This window comes from Neophocaena asiaeorientalis, unplaced genomic scaffold (genome assembly GCF_003031525.2).
Source record: "Neophocaena asiaeorientalis asiaeorientalis breed wild unplaced genomic scaffold, Neophocaena_asiaeorientalis_V1.1 scaffold258, whole genome shotgun sequence".
NCBI lineage: Eukaryota > Metazoa > Chordata > Mammalia > Artiodactyla > Phocoenidae > Neophocaena > Neophocaena asiaeorientalis.
Window position 1 is genome coordinate 3,246,570 of NW_020172591.1, and position 13,779 is coordinate 3,260,348.

At 36.4% G+C, this 13,779-nt stretch overlaps 1 protein-coding gene across 1 annotated transcript in view; it reads right to left on the minus strand.

Moving 5' to 3' along the window:
- Nucleotides 1–3,506: 3,506 nt before the first annotated feature.
- The window catches only part of NDUFS1 (NADH:ubiquinone oxidoreductase core subunit S1), a 32,304-nt gene continuing 22,031 nt past the window's right edge, over nt 3,507–13,779 (minus strand). Inside the window, exons 15-19 of the mRNA XM_024738326.1 lie at nt 10,226–10,380; nt 8,439–8,614; nt 7,621–7,755; nt 7,445–7,517; nt 3,507–5,878 (exon numbers count right to left, since the gene is read on the minus strand). Coding sequence (XP_024594094.1) covers nt 5,787–5,878; nt 7,445–7,517; nt 7,621–7,755; nt 8,439–8,614; nt 10,226–10,380 — 631 coding nt within the window. The 3' untranslated portion in view covers nt 3,507–5,786. The remainder of the gene's footprint in view (nt 5,879–7,444; nt 7,518–7,620; nt 7,756–8,438; nt 8,615–10,225; nt 10,381–13,779) is intronic.

The following is a 13,779-nucleotide window of genomic DNA, read 5'->3' on the forward strand; positions in this document are numbered from 1 at the left end:
TCATGCAGGTGAGTGGCTATAAGTCTTGCCTATGGTATGTGAATGGAAGTGATGCAATTTCCAAGTCATGTCAATAAAACATCAGTGCTTGTCCTCCACTTCTTCTCGCTCACTCTTCTTGTTGGCTGAGACATAGTGATAATTGGAGCAGCTACGTATTCACAGATATTGGATCCTACATAGGATCCATAGATATTCTACATGGCTGTCACGGTTTGGATTCCCCAGGTAGCACACTCTGAGCAGAATTCAATGTGCAAAATATTTATGAAGGAGTTCCATGGGGGTCAACACCTGTAAGGGAGAGGAAGAAGGCAGGAGTGGGCGGAGGGAAAAGTTGGGCTGCAATGCAGGTCCAATGACAGCCTCAGCCAGCCCCACAGAACGCTTGAGAGCTAAACAGCCTTTGAGAAGTGTCCTCCATTGGGTCTAGATGGCCAGGCCTTTATACTCCCACGTGAGTCAGTCATTGGATGTGGGTACCCTGGTGTATGCCTTTGCCTGGTTGTAATCATAGTATATTATCTATTACTGCATAACAAAATAACCCAAAATTTCGTGGTTAAAAACAACAAATATTAGCTCATAATTTCTGTGTGTTAGGAATCCAGAAATGTATGGGGTTGCAATTAGGCTGTTGGCTGGGGCTACAGTCACCTCCACTCAATTGGCAGCCAGGATTCAGCTCACTGATTCGGTTACTGGAAGGCCTCTTCCTTACCACATGAGGCCTCTCCATAGGCTAAGTATCCTCACAACATGGCAGGCAGTGATCTGAGAGGGAGAGAACCAGAGAGCCCAAGACAGAAACCACAGACTGTTTAAAACTTCATCTCAGCAGAGGCATCCCTATTCATTAGAAGTGAATCAGGAAGTCTAGCCCACACGCAAGGAGCGAAGATGACAAAAGGGTGTGAATCCCAGGAGGCAGGATCATTGGGGCCATGTTAGAGGCTGCCAACCACATGTAGTATGCATACAATTTTGCATCCTATTTTTAGTTTCCATCAACTTAAACGTCTTGTTTTGCTAGTTTTCATTTAAACAATGTTTTAAAAAATTACAGAAGCAATATATTCTTATTGTAAAAGCCTTCAAATGCTCAAATGTTGTGTTTTTGTTTTTTTTTTGTTTTTTTTTTGCAGTACACCGCCTCTCACTGCTGTGGCCTCTCCTGTTGCGGAGCACAGGCTCCGGACGCGCAGGCTCAGCGGCCATGGCTCATGGGCCCAGCCGCTCCGCGGCACGTAGGATCTTCCTGGACCGGGGCACAAACCCATGTTCCCGGCATCGGCAGGCAAACTCTCAACCACTGCGCCACCAGGGAAGCCCCAAATGCTCAAATGATAGAGGCATACAATCCTTTTCTTTATGCTATTCCTCAGACTAGTTGAACTACCTAGAGGTAAACACAATTGTTTTTTTTTTTGCATCTGCTGAGATACTTTTCATATATGTATTTATCTTTGTAGTCCTAATACTTAATATTGTATTCACACACAGCAGATACTCTGCAAATCTTTAATAAATGTTGGAGCTGAGTTTCAGGCTTTGAGATGTCACTGAATTGGGAGTCGGAAGGGCTGGTTCAAATCACAGGATCTGTTCCCTCATTTACTCCTTATTCTCCTTGGCCTCCATTTCCATAATTACCAAATGTACGTGTGATACTAGATTTTTTTCTACAGTCCTTTTCAGATCCGAAATTATATGCGTCTAAGAAGGAAATTAGGGACTTCCCTGGTGGTCCAGTGGTTAAGACTCCGTGCTTCCACTGTAGGGGGCATGGGTTCCATCCCTGGTCGGGGAACTGAGATCCTGCATGCCGTGCAGCATGGCCAAAAAGAAATAAGAAGGAAATTGTTATTCATCTCATGATCTCTTTATATACCAATTCAAATTAAATATTGTAAACTAATTACTAGTTCTAGACTGTACATTTTACCCTATGTTTCAATATCAACATATGCTTTTCAGTGTAAGTTATTTTAAAAAAATTAAGATGTCAATGATTTTGAATATCAATCATAGTTTGAATATCAGTCATAGGTAAGTCTTTAATCTTTAAAATTTTTCAGTAATAAAAACCATAAAACACTTTAAGCAAAAGGGTATTTGGCTCTGAGATCTTTGTTCTCTTACAATCTAGATCTGAGGTCTAATCAAATTTCTCATCAACATTCTTGTCTCTTGGGCTAAATGAAATAAGCTAACATACTGTGCAACTGTTAAGACATTTTAAAATACTGGTTATTAGAAAATTATTTGGGGATTACTGTTTTATCTTTTTATAAAAGGTGGCCATATATGTATACACACATACCTTTTTGGTTCCAAAATGTCTTTATCAAGGTTCATTTTTTTCACATGTACTTGTTTCCAAAAGTTGGGTCAATCACAAACCTAAGGTCTAGCTATGCTAAGGTAGGATTAACCTTACAAAATGTCTAAAAAATTGTCATACTCATGCGTGTCATTTATTTCTGCTTGAACTATTCCCCAGCCACACTGGGCCTTTGGTAACAGGGGTTTGTAATCACTTTGCTAGTGACATTTTAACAGTGGTCATGAATGACATTGTTAACATTAAAAAAAAAACCACCTCTTACCACTGCTTTCGTTGCTAAGCTGCTTTAGTTCTTCTCCCTGTGGGAGCTTGAATCGTGGTGGGATAATTTGTTCCGGCAACAATAAAGCTGACAGTTTATATTAGCCAAAGGTTCATGTTGGCAAAAGAATTCACCTGTCCCCTTTTATGCACATCAATAGCTCTTACCCTCCTTCAGTACCCTTTCTATCACCAGCATATAGTTTTCCCTCTTCTGATTGCATTGTTTTTTGTTTTTGCTTTCAGAAGTACTCTTTTAAGGGTTAAAATCCAACAGACTCAGTAAATCTTACTGTGACTAGTAAAAATTCCATCAAAATATGCAGAGCTCTGCATAATAAATTAATCTTCACAATCCTGGTGGACAGTTTGTAGTAGCAGTATTCTGTTACTTAGGTTGACCTTGGACAAGTCATTTAATTCTCAAGTCTTAGGAAAGAAATACATTTCTTTAGGAAAACAGAAGCTAGAGGTTATATTAGGCATGACTTTCCCTCACAATCAATGGAATTGAGTTTTGTACTCAATTCACTTAGAAGGGGGACTTCAAGGGCTCCCATGGATGGTTAGTTGCAACCTCCTGAAACATCCCGCAAAGTTCTGAACACACATTTTCCTATTATGATCGTTCTCAGTCCCTAAGCACATTGAGCAGTCACTGTGTCAGGAAATAGGCCAAGCAAGTTTTAGAGGCTTTCTGACTTGCTCCTCATAACAACCCTATAAGGTTGGAGGTAGGTACAATTATTAGAACATTTATCCTCATTTTACAGATGAAGAAATAGTTAAATTTTTCCAAGTAATATTTCCAAAGTTGAACAAGATCTGTCTGACCTGGCAAGAAACAGTGTTTAAGCAACTCAGCACCAAACAATAATAAATGATTGTATACTGAGTATTGTTAACAAGGTATAATACTTTTTATTGATGTATTCATTATAATACAATTCACAATAAATTTGGGGGGCATTCTGTATGAAGTTTAGGCTTTAAAATTTTTCCTGTATATCTATTCAATTCTTATAGTGGTCCACAAGGTTTTTTGAGGCAAAATGGGACAGTAAAAACTATCTCTAATTAAACATTTTTGCCTTTAGTCTTTAACTGGGTAACAATGGGCAAGTTATTTGATACTTCTTGGGTCTTAATACCGATTGTTAGCAGGGTTTTGTGAAAATTAGACACAATGTACTTAAAGCTTTAATGGCACGTATTAGAATATCTTTTCTAAATGGTATTATTTATTATTCCAGGGTCTTCCGTCTTCACCTAAAAGGACTTGGCCTTGATCCTTTGTAGATTTCTCATTGTTGACTCCCTCGTTGCTTAGAATCAAAATTACATCAGCTGTTATTCTTCTCATCTATATGTATTTTTCTTCTATCTGGGTCTCTTCTTCAGAAAGTCTTGCAACCATCTTCAATGTTTATGGTCACAATAACCTTAATATTTAGCATTAAGTGACTAATAGGCGCCCATGGGACAGACTTTCATGTTTACTTTACGTAAAAACCAACAAATTTTATTGAGTACTACTTAGCCCAAACAAGGTATTCTTTACAGAATTCCAAGTTCGACACATGCTGCCTAGATGGCAGTCCTAGGATCCTGGACCATCTTAGTTATATATCACCTTTTCTCCATTTGAATGCAATATTCCCTCACCCAGAATCCTATGAAGTCTACACTCATTCACTGAAGAGTACTGTGCAAAACACAAAACTGAAAGTGTTTGCCCCCTTGAGGTCAGCAACAGTGCTAAGGGATAAAGAAGGTAGAGAGAGATAAGAAGTTTGTATTAAATTCAAAGACTTTCAGCAAGAATTTATACAATTTGTACAATTTCAGGCAACTGAGAATTTTAAGCAAAGTACTTTAAGCAAAGTATACAACTTCATGACTGAAGTGAATAAAATAATTCTGAAAAAACTGTTACAGGTGACAAATTTTGTACAACTTTTGAAGATAAAGTACTGGTGACATACTATAGTCTAAAATTTTTATCCTCTGTTGTATCAGTAAAATCGCAACCTATAGTTGGGCTAAGTCTTTGATGAAAGCAAAAAGGAATAAGGATTACAAAACAAAGGATTCTGAACATAGATTTTGAAAACAAATTAATATAGCATTAGATTATCTCCTAGATTAATTGTAAATTTTTAATTTTTTTGACAATTGAAAATTATGAGAGCTGTTTTGTATTTTATTACTGGAATAATTTAGTTGACTTAATACTACAGACGGTGTTAATATAATAAATATGGAACATCAATGAGGACCTAAATTATGTCTCTTGAAACCTCCCTCATTCCAAGGGTGTATGTGTGTGCAACCTATTATACAAAGAAAAATATCCCATAAATCACCATGACATTATATAAACAGATTCAAGAGAAAACAGAAAAATGTGTTATCCATTAAGCTTCTCAATACTGATTCTTAGACGTAACAACCTATGGAATCTGTACTAATGGGAGGAAATTATGTGCAGCAGTTAAGAACAATGGGCTTTGAAGTCAGAGAACCAGGCTTGATTCTACGACTCTTTTGCTGTGGCCTTGGGCAAGCTACCCAATATCCATGGGCTTTAGTTTCTTCACCTGTAAAATGAAATACTGGCTGACAGGGATGTAAAAGGACAAAACAATATAATGTATGTAAAGCCAGAGTGCTTAGTATGTAGAAAATCCTGAATAATCATTAGCCTTCATTATTATGATTATTATTAGCGCTGTCCAAGATATACATCTGATGTATGATTATATTATATATATTTTCTATTTACCCAGCTTCACAGAATACTTAAATCTTTTCTTTAGCACTAGAAAAAAATAGGTCCTAATGGAGCTATTATTTCATCCATTTTACAAACATAAGTGATCAATGAAGATAAACAAAAATTCATATTGTAAGGATTTTCTTTTTTATGTCACAAAGATTATCAGTGCTTTTACATGAAAGGGCATCTATACATGTTTATTAAACTATTTAACGTTTACACGCAATACATAAATGTTTGGAAACCTCAAAGTTCTTTGACAATTGCAATATCGTTTTCAAATAAAGCATGGTATAACCTTAAATATTACATTATTTAGATTATTTTTTAGAGAGATACACCTCTAAGAGATCATGCCAACGTAACTGTCCTTTAACTAACTGGGTGCTAGGAGATGTTTCAGCATATGGATGGTTCCTCTACTGCATGGGCACCCTCTGTGACAGCTTTGACACATTTAGCCATTGTCTGTGAGGCTCTGCTAATTGAATCTGAAAGATATCAAGAAAATGTGCGTTTTGATAACACAACTTCAAAAGAAGCACACAGTAAAACTTTCCTGTTGCACATATTCAGGAACAACAACAACAAAAAAGACTAGAAGACTCTATGTAACTATACATAAACATTGTAAAATCAATAACTTCAGAAGATAAGCCCCTTAATAGCTAAATGCTTTTAATAAGCACTCCTAGGAATGATTAAATAATTATACACAGCTATACAAAGGGCCAGTATGCAACCATTAAAAATATTATAGAAAAGTATTAAAGATAGGAAAAGAATGTGCAATATACCATTACTGAAAAAAGGTTACAGAACAGTGTACTAAAATCCATGAATTCACTTTACGGGTGAATTTCATGTATGTGAATATTTCAATAAAGCTGTCCAAACCCTCTCTCCCAGAGTAAATAAGTAATCTCATTTTTAGTTTAAATATATTAATATATGTGTATATCCCTGGATGACTGGCCAAAATGTTAAACATAGTTATTTCTGTGTAGTTGGATCATAGTGATTTTTCCTTGCTCTTGTGGGCTTAGGTATGTATTCTACAATGAACGTAACTTTTATAATACAACTGAAAAAAACCTATTAAAAATAATCTGAGGAAAAAAAAAAAAAAATAATAATCTGAGGGCTTCCCTGGTGGCGCAGTGGTTGAGAGTCCTCTTGCCAATGCAGGGGACACAGGTTCAAGCCCTGGTCCGGGAAGATACCACATGCCGTGGAACAACTAAGCCCGTGTGCCACAACTACTGAGCCTGTGCTCTAGAGCCCGTGAGCTGCAAATACTGAGCCTGCGTGACACAACTGCTGAAGCCTGTGCACCTAGAGTCCATGCTTTGCAACAAGAGAAGCCACCACAATGAGAAGCCCGCACACCTCAAAGAAGAGTAGCCCCCGCTCGTCGCAACTAGAGGAAGCCTGCATGCGGCAACAAAGACTCAATACAGTCAAAAATAAATAAATAAAAATTTAAAAAAATAATAATAATCTTAGATACAAACTGCACCAAGAACTTGAAAAATATACTCCTATCTGCTTTTAGACAGAAAATTATTTTAAATTGTCTATCAACTATCTCATAACCTAGATGTTATATCAAGTGTTGTAATATCTGTAGTAAACAAGTTTGTTAGTCTGCATTCCTTAAGCACATTCTTAACAATTTACATCAGAAGCACCATTTAGCATGTTTCACATTTTAGTGTTTTGATTCTTCTACTGTAATTCTCAGAAAAACCTTCACAGATGTTTGTCACTTAGAAAATTCTCCCTATATTGCTACACAGTAACTCTTCATACAGTAGTAAAATTTTATATTTAAAATCTGTTAATTCTTGGATTTTCAAACACTATTTACATTTCAGAAAGAAAAATTAGAGTAAAATCAGAAAATATAAAGTTACATTAGTTCTGATATTTGAAAAATCTTCTGAGATTAAAAACATCAAATACTTCCACTAGTACGTTGGAATCATAATGCTAAATTAGGTGATTTTACTCCTCTCTACCTTTCATGTTTGGCAGTCATGCTGACAACTGCGTACCTGTCATGTAGAAGTCTTTTATTGTTAGCTGAGGTGGAACAAGTGGATCAGCAAGAAGGTGTTGGTTCACTAGCTGCAAAAAGAGAGTAAGAGATCAATAATAATAGTATTGAAAATTAGTACTGTTACACCAGAGGATACATTATTATGAAAACTGCGTATAGGCGTGTTTTTACCTTGGAAAGCTCATTTGCTTGCTGGAAATAATTAGCTCCTTCGACATCATCATATCGAACAAGATTAGGAGAGACTTCTTCCAATCTGTTCCTTACTTGATCCAGAGTATCATATGGAAGAGTCATACCTGCAATCTATAACATAAAAGTTTCCAAAAATTGACATAAACCATTAATACTTAAATATTTCAAATAATACATCATTGCAACTATGGTAAAATAATGCAGTACTACTATGAAAAATATATTGGTGTCCATTTGTATGTATATTAAGCAGGTGGTTAAGTGGGGAATACTACTGTAAATAATTCTTCTAATTCATAAACAGCTGTCAATACATTAGTAATTTGTTTTTAGAAAATACACTGATTATGAAATAAATGCTTTGCTAAATTTGAATGCTTTGGCTAACTTGCTATTGCTCATATATAAAGTTGATAGACAACTATATATTATTATTTTAAATCTCATGATGCTTCTTTTTATAGTCAAAGAGTTAAAAAGACAAGTCAAAAGTAAAAACACCTATTTCAAATCCCCATGTTTTTTTTTTTTTTTCCGCCCACACCACGTGGCCTGTGGGATCGTAGTTCCCCCACGAGGGATCAAACCCGCGCCCTTGGCAGTGAAAGTGTGGCATCCTAACCACTGGACCTCCAAGGAATTCCCCAAATCCCCATTTTCTGAACACGTTTTTCCTACAGAGATTATTCAAGTCATCTCTGCATTTCAGACGTGCATCTTCCTTGACTTTGAAAATCATTCTGACAAGCTAACATGTCAAACATTCCATTGGCAGCATCACTAAGGACAAATACCTCAGAAAGGGCTCTTATAATTTTCCAGTCTTCTCTTGCCAAGCCAGGAGGTGTCACTGCTACTTTAGTCTGCTGAGCTCGGCCCTCAGTATTGACATAAGTAGCAGACTTCTCTGTGTAAGCAGCGCCGGGGAGAATAACATCCGCTATAGGAGCTCCAACATCACCATGATGTCCTGTGAAAAGATGGAAAATGGCAAACCACATTTTAGCACAAAGCTGATTAGGTATTATACATGAACACAGTATATATACTTTTAAAATTACATTTTTATAATTATAAGTGTTTTAAAAATTAAAACAATATAGTATTGAAGTATTTGGAATAAAAATTAAAGCCCACTTTGCCCACAGTTAAACTCCCTTCCCAAAGAAAACTATTGTGAAAGCATTTGGTATGTGTCTTCCCAGATTAATTTTTGCAAATACACAAATACGTATAATAGCATAAACACACATATTATGGGCAACTAGGTGTATCATTTCTCTTGATCATTATAAAGTGGAAACGCTCAGATGTATGTTAGTGGAATTTGGTAAAGTAAACTGAAATGGTGGAGGAACAAAAAGTGTCACGAGTATGACATACAGGAGTGTGATTAAGAGCATAAACAGAAGATTACAGAAAATAGTATGCTGAAAGACTATCACTCATTAAAAGTTTAACAGAAGTGTTGGAAGAAAAAAGAAACTTTAGTTAATTGAAAGAAAAGCCAATGTACATGTTTGCATATGTACATATTTGCATATGCATAGAAGTACATATGAACTGTGCATCTATCTAGACCATCATCAATGATTATCTCTGGATAGAACTAGGACAGGATTTTAGTTTATGCATTTTAGTTTAACTTTATTAAACTAAAGATACGAAATATTACATAATGCTTTTTATGTGGCATGGCAATAAAAAGCCTAGTATAAGTGTATGGTGTTTGTGTTAAATGAAGTGAAAAGTTATATAATACTTTTCTCTATAAAATATCCAGGAATACTCGACTCCATTTATTCCAAAGAGGCTTGATTACATTTGCAATGAGTTAGAGTTCAAGAAAATGAGTCAAACACAAAAAACCAAAGGAGTGCTATTAAATATAATTCATTAAGTGTCTTATGACACAGGACTCGTGATCTTCTAACTTTTACACTGTTTATATATATAAAAAAGCTTCCCCTTGATTATATAATAACACTAAATATTCTGTGAAAAACTGAATTTAATGTTACATAATATTTCATAATTTAAATTACTATTACTGGGGGCATTTAGGTTTCTTCTAATTATTTGTTATTAAAAAACATGAGGTGGGGCTTCCCTGGTGGCGCAGTGGTTGACAGTCCGTCTGCCGATGCAGGGGACACGGGTTCGTGCCCCGGTCTAGGAAGATCCCACATGCCGCGGAGCGGCTAGGCCCGTGAGCCATGTCCACTGAGCCTGCGTGTCCGGAGCCTGCGCTCCGCAACGGAAGAGGCCACAACAGTGAGAGGCCCGCGTAACGCAAAAACAAAAAAAACAAAAAAAACCATGAGGTGATAATTCTTAATAGCAATAGCAACTATGTAACTAATAAACCTATTTTTTGTAAACGTATTTTTTTAAATATAAAATCTAAAACATTTAAATATCTATAAAAATACATATTAACAAATATGTTTTTAAAATTGGTGTGTGTGTAGGGAAATTCTCAAGTGGAAAATATTCAATCCACTAAATATATTGCCATACAGTTCCTAATATACACAATGTACTATTCTCTTCTGTTTCTAGTGCCACAGATGCTACTAACCTTGATAAATAATGAAACAATCCTTTGGCAAATCCTGTCGAGTAATACAACCTCCATCTGCTCCCAGGAGAAACAGCACTTTGGGAGGGTTCTTCCGAATTGCTTCCACCCCAGGTTTATAGCCAAGGTCCAAAGCAGCTACTTGGCTTGCAATCCTGTAAAACAAGTACGAGTTTTTAGCATACTTGTTGTGTTTTCATTATAAAAATTTAAATGTGATTCTTGAAATGATACCTAGTCTCTTTTCTATTAAATGCTGTCAAAGATCTTCCCTCATCGTTTTTACCCATTTGAAATAGATGTCAAAACCAGAAGCAGCTGTCTTTTACTGTTTTAAGAATGGCAAAAAAGTAAATAAGATGCTTAGGACATTGTTTCTTCATGAAGTAATACTTAATGGACTAATTCTGGAAACTTTATGCCAACTGCAATCGTCTTAAGTTGATTTTTATTCAATACAGTAAGACTTGATAAGTCAAGCACAGTCATTAGAGAAAAATTAGATGATTTTGAAAACCAAAAGGGAAAAATTTAAACACCACTCATAAAACTAATTCAGAGAAAACTATAATTAGTATACTGTTGTATGTTCTTATGGAATTTTTTCAATTAACATATACTACTATTACAAGCAGATAATAATCTTTTAAAGAAAAGGTTTCAAACTATACTTTGAAAATTTGGGAATCTTTGGTCTAGTTTGCTATTGTTAATTTTCTTATAAGAGATAGTAGCCATTTTGGGGACCTACAGTGAATAAAGCTGGTTGGGTTTTACGTTATTTGGTAAGGGAGGAGGGCAGGTCAAACGAACTCCCACCAGATGCTGCTGCTCTGTCAAACTCTCTAATGGGACATCGAAAGAATAAAATAGTTTGAAAAAGTTAACAAAAGAAGTGCAAGATTTGTATAATGAAAATTACAAAACAACTCCAAAGGAAATTAAAGACCATAACAAATGGAAAGACATCTATGTTCATGGATCGGAAGACAATATTGTTAAGATGGCAATACTTCCCAAATTGATCTACAGATTTAATGCAATCCCTATCAAAAAATCACAGCTGAATTCCCTTGCAAAAACTGACAAGTTGATCCTAAAATTCACATGGAATGCAAAGGACCAAAAATAACAAAATCTATCTTTTTTTTTTTGTCACTCTGCATGGCTGGCAGGATCCTAGTTCCCTGACCAGGGACTGAACCTGGGCCCACGTCAGTGAATGTGTGGAGTCCCAACCACTGGACTGCCAGGGAGTTCCCAATCAAATCTATCTTAAAAATGAACAAAGTTAGAGAACTCACACTTCCCAAGTTCAATTTCAAAACTTAGCTCCCCCCTGCCGCCCCACCTACACAATATTTTTTTTAAATGTCTCTCATTCTAAGCCTGGATGTCTCTCAAAGATCTGAGCAGAGACTCACGCACTAACTTATGACAGAGCCCACCTCATCTTGGAAAACAAACTAAGTAACCTAAGTTTGCCTCTGTGAGAATGATCAGTAAACAAAAAAAGGATTAAAAGATTCTCCAAGAATTAGAAAATATGCTTTACTCTGAAATAAACTTACTATAAGAAATAAAGACAAGGGACTTTCCTGGTGGTCTAGTGGCTAAGACTCCGAGCTCCCAATGCAGTGGGCCTGGGTTCGACTGTTGGTCAGGGAAATAGATCCCACATGCCCCAACTAAGAGTTCGCATGCTGCAACTAAAGATCCCACGTGCCACAACTAGAAGACCCCGCATGCCGCAACTAAAAGACCCTGCATGCCACAATAAAGATACCGCGTACTGCAACTAAGACCCAGCACAGCAAAATAAATAAATAAATAAATAGATAGATAAATAACAAATATCCAAAAAAAAAAAAAGGAAAGAAAGAAAAGGTTTTAAAATATCTGTTTCATGTTCTCAACAAGCATTAAAGGGTATGTCCTAATAAAGTACATTGAATTTTCATGAAAAGGAAAACTTAGGTAAGAATGAAGTGAAATAAAAAAACAAGGTTAATCAATTAAAAATTACAAAGATGTCAGTGCGCTCCATAATGAAAACTCACAAATGACAGAGTATAAGAAATTCTACCTAAACATAGAAAAAAAGTGAGAAAAATTAGGAGAAAAAAGATAAGAGATAAAAGTCTGAAGGGCCAACCAACGCATAACAAATAGAAGCTTCTGCATGAGACCAAATAACAATGTAAAAGTAAACCAACTGGCTTCTTCTGAACTTAAAAGGAAAAACCATATCAAAAATTTCAATTTGAAAATGGAGAGTTCTATGATATTCCCAGGCAGAGGTAATGTCAAATGAATGTCACTCAGTTATATTCTAGTAGAAAATTTTAACATCGAAAATAAGGAATCCAAAAAAGTAAGTGGACAAAAACACATACATATATAAAATCAGGTTATAATCACAGACAAAACTCAGATTAGATGAGATCTTCTCTAAAATGTGAAAGAAAGGTGAAAAAAATACTGAGTATTAAAGGAAACAACTTGTGATCTTTGTATCTAGCCAAGTGGTCATCTGTGAGAAGGAATCAGAAAGACATTGTTAGACACAGAAATTTTTCTTAAAACGTTATTAAGTACCCATTCAGTAAAACAAACAAAAAAAATTAATAAAGACATGGATTCAAAAGTGAATTAAAAATAAAAAAATATCTAGTCTCTTTTCTATTCTAAAAATTCTAAAATGCTAAAAATTGTGGCTAGAAAGGATCTAGAGGTGGTCAATGCAAATAAACTATTTTAAAAATATAAAGTTTTTGGGACTTCCCTAGTGGCACAGTGGTTAGGAGTCCGCCTGCCAATGCAGGGGACATGGGTTCAATCCCTGGTCCAGGAGGATCCCACATGCCTCAGAGCAGCTGAGCCTGTGCGCCACAACTACTGAGCCTGTGCTCTAGAGCCCACGAGCCACAACCACTGAGCCCGCGTGCCACAACTACTGAAGCCCGCGCGCCTAGAGCCCATGCTCTGCAACAAGAGAAGCCACCACAATGAGATGCCTGCACACCTCAACAAAAGAGTAGCCCCCACTCGCCACGACTAGAGAAAGCCCGGGCACAGCAGCGAAGACCCAACACAGCCAAAAATTTTAAAAAAGTAAAAAAAAAAATGTTTACGTGATGAACTACAATGCCAAATTAAACCAATAAGTGGGGAAATACAACACTGAAACTAATGTTTAAGAATGCATTTGAGGGCTTCCCTGGTGGCGCAGTGGTTGAGAGTCCACCTGCTGATGCAGGGGACACGGGTTCGTGCCCCGGTCCAGGAAGATCCCACATGCCGTGGAGCGGCTGGGCCCGTGAGCCATGGCCACTGAGCCGTCGCGCCCGGAGCCTGTGGTCCGCAACAGGAGAGGCCACAACAGTGAGAGGCCCGCGTACCACCAAAAAAAAAAAAAGAATGCATTTGAACACTTTTAAATTTAAAAAAGTTTGCCTAGCAAACTTAAAAGTGTTTAGCCTCAATCCTTAAGCAAATTTGAAGATTTGAAAAATAATACTTAAGGTAGAAAGGATTATGGGAAATTGGAAATT